General features: G+C 36.1%; 1 protein-coding gene across 2 annotated transcripts in view; it reads left to right on the plus strand.

Moving 5' to 3' along the window:
- Positions 1-22,213, plus strand: part of DMD (dystrophin) — a 1,150,282-nt gene that overhangs the window by 973,005 nt on the left and 155,064 nt on the right. For both annotated transcript variants that reach the window (XM_072848384.1, XM_072848392.1), the window contains one exon: positions 8,731-8,877. In XM_072848384.1, coding sequence (XP_072704485.1) covers positions 8,731-8,877 — 147 coding nt within the window. The remainder of the gene's footprint in view (positions 1-8,730; positions 8,878-22,213) is intronic.

Here is a 22,213-nt window from a genome sequence, read left to right on the forward strand (position 1 = left end):
AGTACTGTCCACCAACAGAACAAGAGGCAATGGGCACAAATTAAAACCCATGAAATTCCATCTGAATACAAGAAGACACCTGTGGGTAGTCAAACACTGGAACAGGTTGCCCAGAGAGGTGGTGGAGTCTCCATCCTTAGAAATATTCAAAACCTGACTGGACATGGTCCTGGGCAACCTGCTTCTCACCAGGCCTGCTCTGAGCAGGGGGGCTGGACTAGGTGATCTCATGAGGTACGTTCTGACTTCAGCCATTCTGTGATTCTGTGTTTCTGCAATAGCAATGTTAACTCTATTTTTAGGAGTTCTGGATCTGGTGCTTGATTTGTCATTTCCTTTTAGAGATAATTAAAGTTACTAGTATGTTCAAATGAAATGACATGCTATAATAATTGATTAAATCTTCTTAGGCTATAACTTGTCTACAAAATCATCAATACAATAAAGCCATATTACCCACCCAAAAAAATAGGAGACTGATGAAAAACCAATTTGCTAATTACTCATTAGTCTTTTCTACTTAGAATTTTTTTTTTTCTTCATTTTTACAGCGTATTTTTCAGGACAGTTTAGAGTTTTGTGAAAGTGAAAACCTTTCTTTAGTGCATGCCTTTGCAATGATTTTCACAAGTAGACATACCAAAAATATGTAGAAACTCTTACGCATTTAATCACTAATAACAGTAAGAAATTTGTGTTCTAGCCTTCAGTTTTCATAGGTGTCCAAGCCTACATGCTCTTGAAAAGTTTATTAGGAGGTGCAAAACATTTCATTTCTAAATATAGCTGCTACGATGTTTAGGCCTATATAAAGTCTAGATGTGGACTGCCTAAATAGTAAATACCATTGCTGGAAAACTAGAGATGCCTTGTCATGATTTTCAAATTATTGCTATTTTTATTTTGTTTTTCTTTTCCTCCCTTTTTAAAAGGATAATAAGAAATGTTTTCAATTTCTTCGGTTGAGGCTTGTAAATAATGAACTTCAGTGAAAGAGGATGCCATCTACCAAAGTCTTGCATTTTCTGTCTCTGGGAGAAACTAGTTTTGGGATCAGTTTTGATTTCCCATGTTGTGCTCAAAGCAAACCTATATAGTGTTCAAATCAAAGCCTGCTGTTGTTATAATTGCCAGTCCCTGAAATCTGAGAAGAAAAAGTAGAGACTACACCAAATTGCCTTTAACATCTTAGGCATCTGTGGCTGTTTCATTCATAACCAAAAAGATAGAGACTCATTTCCAGAAGCTAGTGTTGAACATCTAAAGTATTTGGTGCACTGGTGAAATGAACTGTGTCTCCTTTAACTTCTCTTTCCAACAAGAGAAGGGTATTACTCTATATATACTGCTGAAATTCATGGTCCCTCCTTCCATGAGTACGGGAAATGTTAATGAGTCTTGATCTTTACTAATGTGTTCAGGATGAGGGCAATATAGTTGGAAAGCAATATTACACTATGGTTGTAGCGTAATTGTTTATACATGGTCTCACAGAGATTTTTCTAAACTTGTAAACATAAGTCCAAATGTTGCTAAGGCTACATGAAGGACAAAAATAACACAAAAAATGATTCTGCTCCCAAGCTATTTTTCACAGCAGAAATATTTCAGATAAGTAGGAGCCAATTAGAATAGTGACTGTATTTTAAATCATAATTGAAAAGCTCAATTACTTGTTTTAACTTTGGGATTGAACAATTGTGTAACAATTGCAAATAAGTAATTATTACTTGGTATCTGTTTACAATTTTTAAGACAAATACAGCTAAATTCAGTCTCAGTACTACTGAGGTATAGATAAGAATATATGACTTCGTATGTGCATGCAGTTATTTTCCTTTTATCAGTGTGGTGAATGCTAAGCAACGATGATTTCTCGCTCTCAATACAGCTGCATAATTGCTATTTGTTCTGACAAGGCACTGAGGTTTTCTGTACTGGACTACATCTAAACATATATGGTAGGTGTTGGGATCAGTAGGAACAAACCCAGTAAGAGTAAAAAGCAATTTTAATGACCCACTGACATTTTACAGTAGCAAACAATAAATAAAATCCAGCCTCTATTTTAATTTTTCTCTGTGCATAAGGAACAAGTACTGTTCTGAGAATACACTTCCTCTTCAGGGTGTATTTTCCAAGTGGCATAGTGGGATTTAGTCACACTATTCCATTAACTCCACTGGGCCAGAAGTTACAGGCACTTGATTTAATTTTGGTTGGATTTCTGAATTCTGTGTTTGACTTGTTAGTGGGCTGTTGCACATGTGGTTGAGGGAGGGAGGGGTTAAGAAATGGAAAATGTGCATTGTAGAGTCAATGTTCCTTCTTTTCAGTTATGAATTTTGCGATGGAAACTCCCTGGAGCTAGCAAAGTATATAATATCTCTATTGTTATTGAAATAAGCTTGTTTACTATTTATTTACTCTTCCACTCAAATGATTCATGAATTTCCTTTCAGATTTCATGGAACTGATTTATGGATCCTAAAAAAAAAAAACCACAAAAAAACCCTTTTCATGGCATTGACAAAAGCCATCTCCCTTTGCTGAATCTTTAAATATAAAGACTTAGACTTTTCTTATTTTATCTCTCTTCTGAACATTGGGCAGCCTTCCAAAGAGGAAGTCAGTGCTCTTCTATGTGTTAGGGATCACTAAATAAAAGAAAGAAAGGAAAAAAACCCACCAATATGGCATGTGAAATGTGGAAGGAAGGACATCTTAAAAAACCCTAATCATATTTAAACAAATCATCAAATTTTCATTAATAGAGTTGGTATTCTGGAAAGAGGTGAGCGCTTTTACTACCTGGGAACAGGATATCCAAAGCACAAGCAAATTTAATGGAAAATACGCAGAAAAGGACCTGCAAATAATTTGGGGGGGCTTAGCTTGCATATTCTAAAATGTGTAAAAAACCAATCTACAATTACAGACACTAGCCTAAAATCCTTTTGCATTTGAAGTTACAGCTCTAAATAGAAAATATGTAATGTTAGGAAACACCAAGAGGATAACCAGTAAGGAAGAGATTTGGCTTGGTACTGAGCAGTGCAAGTTCAAAACATTGCTATCATAATAGAGATCATTATGAACTAAAGGTCAGCATCTCTGCAGGGACAAAAAATAACCCAAAAAATCCACCACAGCAATGTTCAGTTTTCAGAAAGGAAGCTACACACAGATGAGGAAGCCTGCTGAAAATGAACCAAAAGGGCAAAGTATGTCAAGACAGCAGAGAGACATTACAATGGAAACTGAAAACAAGTCCATACCATCAAAATGGACTCTTATAAGACCTAGAAAGGTGGGGTGGCTAAAGAAAAGAATAACGACAGGTATTTGAAGCAAAAATACATAGAACAAATTGTCATGATTAAGAGTGCCAAATCACCAGAACTAGATGACTCTTGGGTCAAGTGTTCTAATGGGAGTATAAAATAGCTGTAACTATTAACTGTATTTTGTTGTTTAAAATTAGTTTTTTATGAGGAATGAAGAGGGCAAATGTGGTGATAGTTTTTAAATAGTGCGTCTAGTCAGGCCTGTGGACCTACAGACCAGGAAATCTGGGGAAGAATACACTGTAGAAGAGACAACAACATAGCTTTTGTAAAAGTAGGTGTGCCTTACATCTCCTAGTGTGCCTTGAAGGAAACATGAACATGTCGATAAGGAGGTATATGCCATTTGGCATTCTACAAGGATTTTAAGAAGGTCTTTCAGCAAAGAAACTAAGTTCCTGTGGGATAACAGAGAAGGTGTTCATGTGGATAAATAATCAGTTATCTGATTATTTCCTGTAAAAGATGGAAAACAAAAGGCAGAGGTCAGTTTTCCCAACAACGGAGATGTTTGTGCTCCAGAAGGTCCTCTCTGTCCAGCATGTACATAAATGAGCTGGAAAAGAAAATTAATAATGCAGTGGCACATCTTGCTGATGATACAAACCCATTCAAAGTACTTAAGATGAGGACAGATTGCAAACAGCTATATAAAAACCTCACAGTGCTGACTGGCAGCAAAGTGATGGCAGATGAAATTGAGTGTTGATAAATCTCAAGCAAAGCATGTGGCAAAAGCTATCCCAACTTTACATGCACAGTAATGAGCTCTCCTTTAGCCCTTTTAAACATTCCTTTAGCACTCATGAAAGAGATCTTGGAATCATAACAGACAGTCCTCTGAAAACATCACATCAATACTCAGGACTGTTTAGAAAGCCAAATGAAATGCTAGGAATTAATGAAAAAGCAGAAAATATCATGATGCCATGGTTTAAGCCCCTGTTGTACCCGTATCATGTATATTGTAGGCAGTGTTTTGGATGCCCAATCTAAAAAAGATTATGGCAGATTAGATAAAAGGTATGGCAAGCTCCTATACAAGGACAGAACAAATGGAGTAGGAGTTTGTCTTGTGTAATTTCACATCTGCCTGGTAGCTGTCTGCATGTGAGCTAGTTGCCTAGGCTCCCAATATAGTCAATGAAAATCTGCTCATTTCAGTTGTTGCAATTCAGAATGTGATTCATGCCATCCTATAGTAAAACCTTACGTTATGTTCAACTCCTGGTTTTGATTAGCCGTTGAATATAAAGGGACCATATGGCAACTTGCGTAGATGTAAATACCTTATAGATATCCACGTTTAATTGAGTATATCTTGGTCTTTGTGTCTTAAACGTGGAAGAAAGAAAAAATATGACGGAGGGCTTGTAGAATCTGCAACGGCACAAAGAAAGTCCATTAGGAATGGTTGATCACTGTCTCTCATGACCTAAGAATTAGGGACCGTCTCAAGCAATAGGTTTAAAAAAAGCAAAAAAGAGGTGGTTCTTCAACCTAAACATTGAGCTTACCATAGGGTATTTTGGATGGTAAAAGCCTATGTTAGTTCAAAAATCAAGTAGATAATTTCATGGAAGATGAATCCATCAAGATCTGATTGACATAGAAATACAGCTTCTGGCTCCAGAATCTCTGAGACCCAAATTGCTGAGCTGGAAGGGTACAGCAAGGAGCAGGGAAGCTGATGCTTTCCCTTACCTTCTTCCCTAAGCAATTGTATTGGCTACTATCAGACAAGGGACTGGGCAAGATGAGCTTTTCATCTGACTGATTATGGCCATGGTATGTTCTAGACTTTTAATATTTGTCTGGTCAAGGTGTCTGTGATATGTGTCTTCTACAGTTCTTGCTAATTTTCCAAGGAGTTTTAAAATATTTTCTAGCAGGACTGTACGGATCATTTAAAATCCAATCTACCACCTACAGTATCCCATACCATTGAAATTCTTTCTTGCGTAAAGACAGTTATAATGAAGATAATTTGGGGCTGTTTCTCCTATCACTGTTCACACTGAGAAGTCATTCACATACTGAGCAATTTAATTGGTTCAAATAGGTCTCCTTCTGGTAGTAGTACACTACTCACCCTGTATATTTGTTTTTAAATTACCAACAATATAGTTCTCTAAATTTTTCTGATACAAACCTATGATATGTATAATATTTTTTATGCAGAAGGAAAAAAAATTAGAAAAATGAATCAGTCTTATACTACACAAACTGATTATTAAAAATATAAATATTTCTGTAAAACATTTCAATCATACTGATGAAAATCACAATCCAGTAGAAATTCTAAATTTCTGCTTCTACAGATGATGAGTACTGTAGAAGATATAGAAATTATTGCTATTTATTAACCTTGTTTGAAAATGTTGAAAAAAAAAAAAGAAGTCACATTGAATTTCACTTACTCTAAAACAAAAACCTTGCTCTAGACTCATGTTTGTTGACTGGTCGCCTGGTTGTCTCTGATAAACTGTTGCTTAACACAGCCTTATAGTCGCTGACCTTTTTAATCATACAATATCATATGCCAAATCCTTCTATGGATAATTTTTTCCTTTCTGTCTACAGTTTTTAATTGTAAGCTTACTGGCATTACTTAGATAGCTGTGCATTGACTAGCATTCTTTTGTTGTTGTTGCAGTTTCTTATGTTTTGATTTGTCTAACTAATAAAAAATGCTGCTTTTTAAATTCAGGCTTAGTAATAAAAGAATACAGAATATTGAATTTAAAGATGGTGAAAAAGCTGTTGTATTTTGTACGTTGGAAAATTAGCATAATGCTGCAAAAATCAGTATCTTTGCAGGAGAAAAAGCAATTAATAAAGACATCAATTGAAGAGGGGGCAGAAGATAAGTTTTATTTTTTACTTCCATATGTATTTCTATGATTTGATTTCTTTTCTTGTGACTTGCTTCTGTGCCTTAGCCTTTCTGCTCTTTAAAATAACTTTACAGTCAAAAAACATGTTGACTAATTATGAAGGATCTTCTATTTCACCTTAATTTAGGTTGTGTGATTTACCTAATCATTTATGTCAATCTTCAAGTGAGACCAGTACTTTCAAGTCAACATTGCAGATGCAAATACTTGGTCTGAAATCAGTCAGATGTTTATGTATATGTTTACAAACAAGTGATTTGTAAGCTTAGGCCTGTGTGCTTTGCCTAAGCAATGAAGTTTTCAATCAAAGCCTGATCCTATTGCCATACAAATTAATAGAAAATTAACTTGGTTTAATGCAGGAACTGCATTAAAGTGCATTGTAGTGTGGAAACTGATCTTTGCATCCATTGATCTGCATTTATTCTATCAGTGTTTTCTATTTTATATAGATATATTTATTATATATAATTTAACTTATATATTATTTTTATTATATATTATATGTAATAATATATATAAAAATATATACACATGTATATTTATATTTATAGACAACGTAGGCATTGGTAACACTAGCAGAGAGGTGTTCTCTCATCTTGGAAACCAAGTAACACTGGAGGAACAGAGCTGACCATCCCAAGTATAAGCCACAGAGTCATGGCCAAGGACCTTGGGCCACTGAAACTAACAGATCACAGAAAAAAGCAGTAAAATAACTATTTGCAAGTGAAGTGTTCACACAATGGTATATCTATCTCTTCAGTCTTTGAGGCCTTTACCTTACAAGAACAAGTTTATGTTTTTAAAGCATGTTGTTTGTTCTCTGAACTCAGTACTAACTCAAATGATCAGGGTAAGCACATATATAACTCTGTGGGATAAAACCAAACGTGAGCTCTTTTCCTTTTCTTTGTATCACGGACCTTGCTCTACACTACACTGTAAATTAGTATTCTCTCCAGTAATGCCAGTTGTGTTCCAGTGGTATAAAACTGGTGAAATGGAGAAGTCAACTGTTCTGTCATGAACTTGATGTATGCCTCTTCTCTCACATCGTGGCACTTGCATCATTTTCTGTGCTTTCCTTTACAAAATGCACATCACTCCTGATTGTGTATTTTACAGATTTATCGTTATCACTGTACATGAGTGCCATTTAAGTCAGTCTAACTCCTTATGTTGTAGGGTAATTTAACATAATTAGTGGAAGTCAAGTCTGATTTTGAAAGACATTTGAGGAACAACTTTTCAGTGATGTTTGCCTTTAGTGCAGTTCATGGCATTCTAATGTCTATGAATGTCTTCATACTATGTACTCTTAAGGTTCACTGAGATACTGGATGGGCTTTTTTGACCTTTTTTGCGTCACATGTTGATGAAATGATTACTAGGCAATAATTTCAGGTTATTTGATGATCTAAAATGAGATGCAGACCACATGTGGTCTATATTAAAAATGCTGAAAGGAGCTAGAAAGCAAGACTAATATAGCAAGTAAATTATCCTGCCTTTGTGTGCAGACATCACATGGCAATAAAAAGTGCTCCTAAAAATGACAGAATTTGTCTCTTAGAAATGGCTCATTGTTACATTTTGACATACTTTATCATGTTAAAGACTCATAAATGTCTCCTTAGAAAAGATAGATATGGAACAGTGGAAGATCTGCATAGAGATTCCTCTCTTCAATAGAGTCATGGTGCCCTGAAATTATCTGAATTTACTCAGATGCATCATGGAAGCAGCATCGTCATCATCTTGTTGCTTTTAAAATCAAGAAACTTCTAATTAGCAGCTTCTGGTTTTCACATACATTACTGAAATTATTAGCTAGACTGCTCTTATGGATAGTTTTAAAGGTTATCTTACAAGATACAGTATTTTATTTTTTCTGAAATATGAGTCATGTAGGCCAGTTTGGGATTCATAGCAAAAAGTGTGGTGTTTTTTGTTTTTTGTTGTTGTTGTTCTTCCCGTTACTAACGTTTTATTTGTAACACACAAGATACCCAGGGTAAGATCATGGCCTTAGTGAGGTCTGTAATAGTTTTATCATTGCTTCTCTTCTTTGATTTGTTGTATTTGGGAACAGAAGTCTTCCTCTGTTTTCATGTGCTAAACAGCCCTTATGGCTCCCGTACACCCCGAGGAACACATGCTACACACACATAAAGGATGAGGCGGGAGAGAAGCATGCTCTGCAGCGCACATCCCAGTGGGTGTGCTGGTTAGAGATTTGGCTTAACTGGCCAAAAATTGCTATGAAGGTCCCAACTTTATATCACCTTCTGAAATGCTGGGCCTTACCCTTGAGACCTAAAGTCCATATGAAGTTATATAAAAAGACTGTTAACTGTATCATGACCAGTACGCTCCTTCCTTTCAGCTTGACGTGGAATACCTTTACATTACTAATCAGCTGGTGGCAGAGCCAATAGTTTTTGAAGTTAGTGCTTATCTTTATTTATATTTATTTCACACAGGTTTATCGAGCAGAAATTGTACCCCTTAAAGAAAAGGTGCATCAAGTCAATGAGCTCGCTCACCAGTTCACCCCCTCTGATATTCAGCTCTCCCAGTACAATCTCAGCTGCGTGGAAGACCTGAACACAAGGTGGAAGGTGCTACAGGTACATTTCCTATGACTTTTTCCTTTATGCTGCATTTAAGTAAATATTTGTTATTTCTGTGTGCTTGTTTTTTCCCTCTGGAATAGCACCAAAGGTGTACTAAGGAATGAAAGAGGAAGCAGACTTTCAGTAATGGTGTCTCTATAAGAAAATAGGAGTTAAAGCTGATGCTGTATTTTCAGATGTTTCCAAATACTTTATCCAGTAGAAATCGGGTAACCCAGTTTTTCATACAGTTAAAGTTCTCATACAGTTAAAATACTTAATAGTTTGTTTACCTTTTAATATTAATATTTAGAAATTCTTGCTGCCAAATATATCATGTGGTCATTTCTTTTGACTGGCTTATCCATGTTTTACAGATATTTTTGTAGTGTATATGAAAGATTCACATAAGACAGTTTACTTCTGCTGCTTCATTCCTTTTACTTTTGTTTAAATAATTTTCAAGAGCAGCAGTTTTAAATAAATTCCTCACGGGCAGATTAATGATTCTGTGCAGTGGAACCTTTAAAGTCACACCTGTAGAATCAATTATAAACTTACAAGGCATTACATGCATTCAGGTAATTAGCAGGATTTGATACTGCAAGTAAAGCTGTTCAGAAAGGGATTTTATAAACTGAGCTCTAATGCAGGAAAAATATTAAGATATATTATGAAATTAAGGTGAACATCAACTATAAGTTATAAATATTGAAAAATTTACAAATTCTTTGGATTTTTTGTTTACATATATATCACTTAAATTTTGGATTATTTTGTGTTAGCTTGTGATAAAGACTTTAAATACATACACCTTTTCCAAAATGCACTGTATCTTAGCTTAGAATCTTAAGAACAATGTGCATGAGAGAGCATATGTAAGCATGCGTGCACTGGTATACGGTGATGTAGGTCCCACAGCAGGGGAGTAATGTTATGATTAAATGAAGGTAAATGCAATTAAATTAACTTCATTAAGTCCTGGATTTTACTCACTATTTTATTTTTTGTTCCATCACTGCTTCACATTTTGAAATTCTGTCATTGTATTTACTTTAATACATTGACAAAATGTAGAAGTATGGAGGTTAATAAAGAATTTTGCCTTCATTGTAAAAACCAAACATTAGCGATGGGCAAAAATGAACCAATTCCCTCTTGTCCTACATACAGATAACAGATCATAGTGCTGTCAACTCTAATAGTCAGTAAGAGGTTATTGCTTCTTTATTGCTTCTCCAGAAGAAATCTCACAGTTCTGTGACATCTCCAGTTTATCACAGTTCATGCAAATATTAACAGGAAATTATTTTTTTTTCTTTTTCCTAAATCAGCAGTTTGCAGTGACAATGGCTGATTGAGTTAACAAATTTGCTATGATTCACTGAAAAATACCTTATTTCACTAAGAAAATGGTTAACTAAGTTCTAGTGGTTTGCTAAAATACTTCAGCTTCACTAACCTGATCTCCTTCTGTGACAAGGTGACCCGCTTAGTGGATGAGGGAAAGGCTGTGGATGTTGTCTACGTAGACTTTAGTAAAGCCTTTGACACTGTTTCCCACAGCATTCTCCTGGAGAAACTGGCTGCTCATGGCTTGGATGGGTGTACTCTTCGCTGGGTAAAAAACTGGCTGGATGGCTGGGCCCAAAGAGTTGTGGTGAATGGAGTTAAATCCAGTTGGCGGCTGGTCACAAGTGGTGTTCCCCAGGGCTCAGTACTGGGGCCAGTTCTGTTTAATATCTTCATCAATGATCTGGATGAGGGGATTGAGTGCACCCTCAGTAAGTTTGCAGATGACACCAAGTTGGGTGGGAGTGTTGATCTGCTTGAGGGAAGGAAGGCTCTACAGAGGGATCTGGACAGGCTGGAGCAATGGGCTGGGGCCAATTGTATGAGGTTCAACAAGGCCATGTGCTGGGTCCTGCACTTGGGTCACAGCAATCCCATGCAACGCTACAGGCTTGGGGAAGAGTGGCTGGAAAGCTGCCTGGCAGAAAAGGACCTGGGGGTGTTGGTCGACAGCCAGCTGAATATGAGCCAGCAGTGTGCCCAGGTGGCCAAGAAGGCCAATAGCATCCTGGCTTGTATCAGAAATAGCGTGGCCAGCAGGACTAGGGAAGTGATTTTCCCCCTGTATTTGGCACTGGTGAGGCCGCACCTCGAACGCTGTGTTCAGTGTTGGGCCCCTCACTGCAAGAGAGACATGGAGGTGCTGGAGCATGTCCAGAGAAGGGCAACGAAGCTGGTGAAGGGTCTGGAGCACAAGTCTGATGAGGAGCAGCTGAGGGAACTGGGGTTGTTTAGCCTGGAGAAAAGGAGGCTGAGGGGAGACCTTATCGCTCTCTACAACTACCTGAAAGGAGGTTGTAGCCAGGTGGGGGTCGGACTCTTCTCCCAAGTAACAAGCCATAGGAGAAGAGGAGATGGCCTCAAGTTGCACCAGGGGAGGTTTCGATTGGATATGAGGAAAAATTTCTTCACGGAAAGGGTTATCAAGGATTGGAACAGGCTGCCCAGGGAAGTGGTTGAGTCACCATCCCTGGAGGTATTTAACAGACGTGTAGATGTGGTGCTTAGGGACATGGTTTAGTGGTGGACTTGGCAGTGCTAGGTTTACAGTTGAACTCGATGATCTTAAGGGTCTTTTCCAACCTAAATGATTCTATGATTACTTCAGCAAGAAATAAGGGAAAGCAGAAAGATTTTTCAGAGTGAAAGCATCTATGGTGTGAAAAAGTCAAACAAATCTGAGACAAAGCCCTAGATAAATGTTTTGTTATCATTCAGGAAAGCATTAGACAGAGGGCCAACTTGACATTTTAGATCATTTAAAAATATATAAGGTAAATCATGTGTTCACATGTGTTTCAAAGGTAATATGTTCTTTTTCCACAGAGTATAAGAAGCGTTGTGAACAATTCACTTTTCATTGTAAATTACTGTCTCAATTTATCAAACACATAGTATGTGGAGAACAAAGTGTTTCATCTTCTACGAAGATGGATACTTGGAGACAGTATGTCAGGGTGGGATGTTATGAGCTGATAGAACAGATAGTTAATTAGAATATTATGGTTTACTGTCTTTTTTCATATTTACCTAAATGTCATCTGGAAGATAAACAGAACAAGGTGAAAACACTCCAGTAGATTTTTAAACACATCCTGAGGGAAAAAGACATAAGTAACTTTGAAGGATTATCATGTATAAAAGGCCAAGATGTGATCCCTGGGAAGAAGAGCAGCACATCTGTTCCTATAACATAATTTTTCTACTTAAAATGGAGCAGAGTTTGAGACATACTGAGAGACAGAGCTCATTTTTGTTGGAATAGAATAGCATAGCATAGAATAGAATAGAATAGTTCAGTTGGAAGGGACCTACAACGATCATCTAGTCCAGCTGTTCTACATGTGAAGTCTGCGGGACACTGACACTCACACCTGAGTATCACACCTGAGTATTACGTATTTTTCTATGTTAGCATTAGACTTACTTATGTATGACCAGCACTCCAGTTATGTATGATACTATTTACAGAAAACTGACATTTTGGCCACACAATAGGAAAAGCAAAAATACAAATAATTTTTGTTTCATGCAAAACCATTCTGCTCCCAAGATAGTTCCTATTGTTTGTTTCTGGTTTTCAGTTTGACTGCTAGGATATTCTTTCATTCTTTTTTTTTTTTTTTTTTTGACTAATTGCCTTTCTTGTACTGATGTCACATAAAATATCTCCTTAATACTTTAGTCTGTCCATCATTTTTTTCTATTGATTTCAGGCTTCTATTTATTTTCACATGTCTTTCATTTATACTACCCATATTTTCTCTTTAGATTCTATTAATTCCTTTTTTCAAAAAGTATTTCTTTCTGTATTCCTACGCTTCTCTGCCTTTCCCCATCTTACTTCCCTTATTTCTATGATTTTTTTTGTTGTTGTTCTTCCTTTTTTTCTTCCAGCTATAATGCTTCTTAATTTACTGGTCATTTTTTTCCCCTCAAAGTTTAGATTGATCTCTCTCCCCACCCCCACCTCCCATCATATTCCTAATGGGGAAAATATTTCTTACCTATGTATCCCATTTCCTAGAAAATATCACTGCAGGAAAATCATAAAACAAAGGCTTCTGTGCTATCACTTGCCAGAAGTATACCCATTCTTGGTTATGTGTGGGAAAAGTACATAAGGCCATAAGGTTTATCAGATCCAAAATAATAGTGAATTCTAGTGTTATGAGAAAGTTGCAGAACATTGTGTAGAGGATGAAATGATGTCTTGTTTGTTGCTTTCTTAACAGTAGGACTTTCATAAGATCAGAGGAGGAAACGTATAATTTAAAGCCAAATCTTACAGAGATTTATTATTATATTCATTTTACAAACATAAGAATAAGGCTGACTATTCAGTCATTGGCAGTATTGCATTTGCAGTGGTTGTACAGTGAGATTAGTACTATTGGTGAACAGTATCAAATATTGCTGCAGAATCTTCCCAGAACTTCATTTATGTTTCTGCATTAATGCATGTTTGCCATTAATTTACCTTTTTTGTGTTCGGTTTTGGTGAATATACACTGGAGTGTTACTGGAAGCAAAACATGTGGAAGGAACTCAGCCAATGACAGATTCAACCAATCCTGGTTTTGAAGTGTTGTGTGAAGGTGTATTTCATTAATGCAAGCTAATGGACTCAGCTCAGTCACTGAAAGCTGTATCATCATTTGTGGAGTTTAAGCAATGGGAAAATAATAAGCGTGATGCCTTTAAAAGAGTAGTTTTGAGGAAAATATGCTGTTTATTTTTCCATTTTTCTTAAACATGAAAGGAGATGAAATTTCTCCAGGGAGCTATTTGTTATGAATTTCACAAGGAGCTCTCATGTTCAGATCCTGTGTGCTTCAAACAGTATGTGTAATGAGATCATCCTGGGGGAAAACATGTCTTGCAAACTCTTGCTTACTTCCAGTTGACACTTGAGGAGCCAGGAAGACCAGATTGGCAGGAGTTATATCCACTTCACTTTGGTCGGAGATGCAGTTGGTATAATGCCGGTCAAAAGGCAAAGCCTCTGACATGTAAAAGAATTTCCAAGTATCCCATGGGGAACATAGCCTTCAGTTATCAAGAAAGATTTTTTTGGTGTAAATCAAGTTGTATCTACTCTTATTGAGAATAGTACCTCTAATAAGCTGAAAAATATAAGAAGAACTGTCTTTCATCTGAAAAATCTATCTTTTAAGAAATTTTGTCATGGTATTTTTATTTCAGTGTTTTTAGTTTAGCAAGTTGTAATGAACTGCTGTCATTTGTGGGTGGGTGTCTCTGTCCATAATAGTGGGCCAGGCCTGTCTAGTTTGTAAAACTAAGCAAGCTGGAGGAAGCACCTAAAATGGCTAGAGCTAAAACAGGCCATATCTTGCATATATATATATATATATATATATGTATACATATATACATTTCTGTATATAAAGTGTGATTGTAAAGAAGCATTAGCCATAATTTCAGTGTCGTTCCTAACTGCTCAGCTCATCTTGCACCAGTAGCAATGATTCTCCAGCATGTGGGGATCTGAAGACTGATGTGGTGCAAAAGTATGCTGTCTCTTGTTAAAGGGTCCAGCCACAACTATTATTCTGTTCCCTCAAACAGCACTCTCTGCTTGCAGGAGCTGCTGAAGAAACAGCAGGCTTTTAATACCGCTGCAGGCAGTTATCTAAAGTTATATCATAGTTTTATTTGTATTCTGCTGAGGACGGGCCCTTTACTGTGCTGCATAATGCACACTATTGTAATAAGTATCACTGCAATGGATTATTTCAAAAAATAGCGTCTCCCGGGTGCTTCACAAATATTAACTGGTTCTTTCAATCCATGGTGAGAAATATGAATGAATCTTATCATATATGTTTGCAGAAGAACTAACATTGACAATATAAAAGCCAAAAGGGAAATCTCTTCTTTCCTGAAATCGGTGTGAAATTGTGACTGTGCATCAGAGTCTTGCTGGCCTCCATATGTAAATGTCCCACCAAATATTAATGATAGCTGTTTTCAAATATTTGTTCAGATCCAGTGAATCTCCCAAAAGCTGAGTCACGGGCATTCTGGGCAGCGGTTCTCAGCTCACACCCCGCTTTTGATAGGGGATGGGCACCAAGGCAAATAACTTGCACCAAAATGTAAGTTGAAATCAGCACTGACCTATTATAGTAGCTTTTAGGTTTAGGGTTTTTTTTTTCGATTTTACTTCACCTTGTCTCCTCCATGCCTTCTCCAAGAAAAAAGAAGTGAAATAACAGAAAAGAAGTGAAATAACAACAAAAATACATATGTAAAATAAATGTTTTTTTTCAGGTCTCTCACAGTTAATTGAAACAAGTTTACCAGATTCTCAGGTTCTTTTTTTATTTCTACATGCATAGCATGGTAATGGTTTCAGGAATTATACTTCAGGTCTAAACCATATAATTAAGATTTGAATGTGATTAAGGATATACTCTTATATCATTTTTCCTAAAGAAAAACCTCTTCTGGTTCTTTACAGTTCAGTTGTCCAATTGTTACTGCATAGGAATCTCATACAGGAAAGCTCTAGTCATATAATTAAAGAGAAAATCTGCCTTAATTTTTTGTATATCTTACATTACAAGAAAAATTAATTCTGAATTAAAAAGTAAGTGTAAACTGGGGGTATGTTAAAAGTGGATAAATTGGCAGATGATGCAACAGTAGCAAGAAAGATGTTTCTTCCTCTGCAGGAGACAAAGAATGTCATGTCTATAAGAATGTGCCATATAAAAGGCAGTTGGATTTTTGTATTTGAGCATTATTACCTTTCTATTACCTTAGCAGTTTCTCTTTCCATTGCATCATTTCATTAATTTTAATAATTAATTTGTTTTTATTTGTTTGCTTTTCCTCTTTTTTAAACTATATTTTGACTTATATCATCTGTAAGTAGCTGACAAAAACAGGAGATAACTTTTCTAAATATATAAAGCCAAAATTCCAGCTCATCTGTAATTACACTAATTAAGGCATTACTAAAATCATAGTTATTTTCAACCTTGACATTTGAAATTATTTTAGTAGTTGCAGATTTCATCTTCCCAGCAGAGGGAGATTTTGATTCTTTTTGGAAGTTGAGTTTTCCCATCAGACTCTTTAGTTAAAATGTTGTTTTGTATATTCCATGAGAACTGGAACTTCTGCCAAAACCACAGTTGTCATGGCTCTTTAAGGGTCTCTTATTTATTTAATTGGCTATGCCAGTTGGCTTCAGAAGTCATATACCCTTGTATTTTTCTTCATTTCTGTTAGCTTCAGTCTCAGTTTTGCTCAATGTTTGCAAAAATATGCATATAGATTCATTTTACAGTCATTCATACTTTACAGATCCTATTTATTTATTTCTCTAAGCTAGTGGAGGAAGGCCAGCTATCTGGATTGGGATTCAATTCTTCTAATGAAGTGTGTGTCAAAAATTGGAAAGATTCCTTCCTAAATTAGGAGGACTTCTTCATTGTTCTTTGTGAATTGTTTAGGGCAGTCAGGGAAAGAAAGTGTATATGTAAGTATAAACAGGCATGGTTATCATCAACAGCCATGCCAGCAGGAAAACTAGTAAAACCATGTTAAAGTTATGATGTTCTCTCTGATGAATTTCAGTTTGTTGAAACTGTAAAGGCTTTAGTCATTTTTTGTTATAGAAGATACATTAATTCTAGAGTTTTGTTATCTTTTTTTGACTTCCTTTACTTTGGCATTTTGTCCTCTGTGAAGATTTGTTTTGAAGAACCATCCAAAAGAACCACAATTTACCCTACTTTATATTCTCATTTCAATACGCATATATAGATTTCTTTTGATGTATTTTTTTGTTTCTCATATATGTGTATGGGTATATGGGATTATAAAAAACCTGAGTTATGTTGCATATAAGTACAGAGAAAAGCACTTAAAAATTATCAAATGCAGGAAAATGTTACACATGCAACTTGAATTTAGGACTCTTGTACAATCTTTGCATATACAATATGTTCTGTAAGATCTCCGATTTATCTGGTTGATGCATAAATGATAGGAAGAGAATGGGCATGTTAGTTGATATATGTTAATCTTGTTTCCTTATAAAATAAGACTTGCACAATTTACTTCCACCTGTCAGCAGTTATAGATTATGTTTGGCAGTGCACATCTATATGAGTCACACCAGACTATATTTAGAATACTGGGGAAAACTGAGGTTATGATACTGTTGAAAATGTATTCACTGGAAACCAACATCCACTAGTTCTGTTGCTTTTTAGTCAAGCAGTTTTAGCTAAATAATTCAGTTTATAGCTCTTTAACTTATTTACTTTAGCCACAACTGAAACTGTACTGAAGATGGAATTATTCATATTCTTTAATGTTCATGATCCATAATACCTGAGCATCTTAAAAACATTACCTGAAATTATTTCTGTAGAAGCCCCTTTGACAAGGAAAGTGGAAGTTACATTTGGAGAATTAAAGCTCTGAGTTTCAGTCCTACAAAGGTGTGTAGACTATGGGAGTTGGGAGTTTTTACCTTGGATGCTGAAATTGGACAGATAGCTTCATTTTTTTTTTCTTGTCCAAATTGAGAGAATGTGGCCTGATTTTTTTCAACGCGTTTTTAGGTGTGTGACCTGATTCCAATCAGCTATGTTTAGGCTGTTCATTAAGAAAGTTAGGGGGTTTTTAAGGTAAGAAAGTGTGAGGGTGAAAAGCTGGGAAGCACACAAAGTTAGCAGCAGTCAGAACAGTGAAAGCAAACAAGGACAAAACAAAAATGAACCTTGCAATTATGTCATTCTCCAAGCCTGACTTCCACAGCACAGGTCCTTTTCCTTGCCAAAATGTTATCGACTGTCAGAGCTCATAATTTGTGGGTTAGATTTTAAAATGCAGTACAATAGGACAGGATTGCGTAGGGTCGGGTCGGGTAGGATACATTGTCAGCTATCTGCTGACACCAGAAGGATGATGAGTCTTAGCAATTTCTGGTTCTGCTGTATACCCTGGAGGGGATATACTCTGCTGACACAGATTGTCTGTCCATTCATGCCCGCTTGGTTTGAAGCGAGGTTAAAGCGGATGTACAAAGTTTGCTTTGAATGTGGAACACGTCTGTTGCAGATAGAGCGTTCACGGAATTTAAGAGCTGTCCTGCAAAGGCTCTCTCTAATGTGATTTTCAGAGGCTTGTAACTCAATGAAACCTTAATGAATATCCTTGGAAGCAGTATAAAACTTCTTAGATTCCAAGTCCCAGTGCCAAAGTATTGTTAAAGGTTTTTAGAGGGAGTGAATGTAAAACTGGCAAAAAAATGTTCCTTTTTCTCCTCATTTTTGCTAATCCCTTCTTCTGAAATGTTGTGAATTTTTTTAGAAGAAACTTCATTTAAAGTGCTAAAAAGCCCAAGGTAGAGAAATAATACGCAAATTTCCAGTGCAAAAGGTTAATGTTAGCCATTTTTTTTCTTTGTTGAGTCATTTTGTGTCTTTCTGACATAGAAATTACGTATTATATCACTGCAGATATTTTTATGTCAGGCTGTCTACTTTCACATTAGAGAAAGCTTTTACAGTCTTTAGGCTAGGCAGTATTTTGTGCTATATTTTCTAAATCTTTTTGCTTCAATAAGACTTTAAGCTAAGTAAGATATTTTTGCCATTTCAGAAAGTACTGTTAACAATAGTGTTTAAAATACTAAAAATGTCAGTAGCATTAAGTTGTGACAGTTTTAAAACCGGCCTTTGTAGATGATTGTGTGTCATTTTCAGAATATTTTCACAAGGTGCTCTCTAAAATTGCCATTGTAGTTTTCATCACACCTTGAGTAAAGCTGAATGTTGCATCCTTATACAGAAAATTCTAGGCATGTGGAAGTCATGTAATGGTATGTTAACTGCAGAGGAGGGCACTTCATAATTAACATGGCTCAACTCCTGGTATGTGTTGTGTGTGCAAACGTTTTCTGTAAAAAGCTTACTAATTTGGATCCACCCGGCACAACACAGGCAAAAGGAGTTATTTCAAGATGCTCGTTGCTTCCTGTGGCTCATCTAAGCCATTCAATTCTTGTGCTTGTTTTTACTTTATAAAACATTGATACTGCAATAACCTTTAGAAATGCACCCCTTAGTTGCAGAACAAACATAATGTAAATTATGGTTCTTGGCCCAGAGCTTACAATTTCAGGTTTTATTCATATTAATTTGTTATTTCTTTTATACCTGGAGGATCATAGCAACATTCAAATCCTATGTTATGGAAATGAATTCTTTAGGGTATGCCATTTTGTTTGGGAAGCCTCAAGTGTGTAGGTTGAAGACTCCATTAGTCTTTCTCTTCCATTTCCTTAGGTGTTCAAAGTTGGTTCCCTGCCATAGCTGAGTTTGTTTTAAAACAAAATGGCATGACTAATTAGCATTAATCAATTTAGAAAAATAAGCCTAATTCTACGTTTGTACCTAGTATATTCATTCTGTTGAATGTTTTCACTTTCATACCTGTTTTCTTATATTGATCTCAAGTGTTTTGTGTCCTTTTCCCCCAATACCCTCATTTATGACTCTTTTTCATCTGTAAAAACAATGAGTTCTGTCCTACTTACCTGACACATAGCTGATAATGCAGCACTGTTTCAGCAGTGCAGTGATTTTTTGGGTATTCAGAAGAAATGGAAGAATGTGTCTTCCATAAAATAGCTTTGTGTTTCTTGTATATCCCAGCATTCCAGTCCCTTATCTCAAAACATCACATTTCAAATCCTGAATTGACTTTGTCTGTACTTTTGCCAGCCAAAGAGCTAAGATAACTGAATTTGGTTTGCACATCAGTTGTCATAGCTAGCTGCAATATATCCCTGAATCTGGCTAGGTTTACCTTTAAAGAGAAAGGGTTTACATTTTTCTCATAAAGCTTTCATAACTTTACTCAGCTGTAAATGACATGTGAAATACTGTCAGACCAGTATGGTCTGTTGCAGAAACCATGCAGGCTTCCTCTTTTAAAAAGTCAAGATCTAATCCTTTTTCTTCACCAGTGAATAGCAGGTCAGCTCCCAGCAAACAAAATCTCTGAAAGACAGAGACAAATCCAATTTTATGATCACCACTTTTCTCTTTCAACAGTGTGCCCCTACATCATTAGACTGTGCTCCATAATTCCCACAGCTGATGGGATAAGCCTGTGATGTTTAACAGTGCCAGGTCGTGCTGATTATTTTGGCTTTGCCAATGACACACTACATATTTTTTCAAATTATTTTAACTGCCTTGTGCATGAATTTACATGTTTTTATATAAGTATCCATTTATGGATCAGAAAGGGATGTTATGAAACTAAGTTAAATTAGAATGAAATTGCATTGATTTGGTATAAATCATAGTAGCTTTTTAATTTTACTATAGTTCTGATAGTTTACAGTCTAAGGGTCCGTCCATTCCCTAGAAAAAGGAGCCGAAAAACAAAAACTATTTCATGTAAATTTGTGTTTATAAGTATTTATTGTTATACAGGCCAAGGCCCCTAAATCACGACTAATAGTGTATTTGTGATGTGAGCTGCACCACAGTATGTGGAAAGGGCTTTGGACGCAAACTACGATCTTCTATTATTCAGCATGTTTATTGAAAGCATGGTTATATTTAAGGAAAACATGGATGTTGTAAAATCAGCTTCTGCTAGCCTGTGAACCTATTCCAGGAAACAAATCACAGACTCTTTAACCTAACATTTACATGCTATTATCTAGCATTCTAGTATTCAGTGGTAACGCTGCTCTGTGAAATAAGAGGTACAAGGCAGACTTTAGACTGGTATGTTGGCACTTAAGCCATCATGGGCCATTGGCTTTGTCTGCTCTGCCATCCCTCACAACTGTACTGCTGTCCCTGATAGCCTTGTATGACCCAAGAGCAACATTTGTGCCTTTTTGTGCCAGAAGAAAAACCCTTTATTGTACGGCTTATCAAAGAACATCCTAGGAAAGATGTAAAAGGTGAAAGAATAAAAAGCCTGATTTGCTGTTTTTAGAAAGCCAATCAATTCTTAAACCTTTAGATAGGAAATATCATTTGTTGCCGATCCTTCTAGCTCTTTGGATGAGTAGTCCAGAAAAGGTGTATTCACAGTTGTACACAAAGTAGATTTCATGAGCTCCCTGGTTATATTATTTACATGATCAGTATATTCACACAGCAGTGTTACTGCTTAGACATACTGTATTTCATCGTCTTCAGACAGGCTCTAGCTTGCCAGAAATTTTTAATTTTTTTTTTTTCTGAATGAGCATATGACAGATGTTTGTTTTTGGCTCCATGTCTACATTCTTTGAAAGCTGGAGAATTAAATTGCTGACATTCAGACAACACTAATTCACATATCCAGGGAGCCTAATTTGCCATCCCTGAGATCCTGATTCCTGGTGTTCATGGGTTTAAAAAACATTTCAGCGACACAATATAAGAATAGGCCGGGGAGTTTCAATACTATGCTCCTGCTAAACATAATCACATTTTATAAACATCTGCGTCATTACTGGTGTGATTCATCTCTAAGCTGTATACAGCTGTGTTTCCAGTTTCAATTAACAGCCCCTTAATTGCATATCCATCTCATGTTACTAATTTAGTTAATTTATTCATAATTAAGAGTATTCTATTTTCTACGAAGGTTTGTTGAGCTTAGTACATTATAAAAAATAAAAAAACCTGAGGCTGAGGCATTTTGATTCTTACAATAGTCGCATCAGAACAAAAATGTCATTCACGCACCTAGAGAGGAAGACAAGATGTAAGGGATGTATTTTCTTTTCTCACTGTGGAATGAGAAACCTTTGGAAGGATTTTGCTTTGTGTTTGAAAGCAAATGACAGTATGAATGTGCTCTTTTCTCCTCATTTGTGCCCTTCTCCCTTTTCCCAAAATCTAACGTAATTCTATATTTTAGACTGATACAACAGGTTTTAATACGTAAGAAGAAATGATAACATTAAAAAGGGTGTTACAAGAAGAGAGGTATGTAGGAGACACGAATCATCCATTCTCATGCATTTTTGTCCACTAACATTTATATTTTAGAGTACCATCTATTTAAAAGGACCTGTGTAATTAGAAACTGTGAAATAACTTAAAAATTAAGCCTGAGACACACGCAGGTGGAAGATAAGGACTGTCTTAGTAATATTATTTATCAAAAGAAGTGTTTGCTTTTTAGAAAATATCTTTTGTATATCAGTACAAGAATATTGTGTGCAAAATGGTTTAGAAGTAGTAGAAACAAACCTTCTTGCAGTTGTCCACAATCT

Source organism: Ciconia boyciana, chromosome 1, assembly GCF_034638445.1.
Source record: "Ciconia boyciana chromosome 1, ASM3463844v1, whole genome shotgun sequence".
NCBI classification, from domain to species: Eukaryota; Metazoa; Chordata; class Aves; order Ciconiiformes; family Ciconiidae; genus Ciconia; species Ciconia boyciana.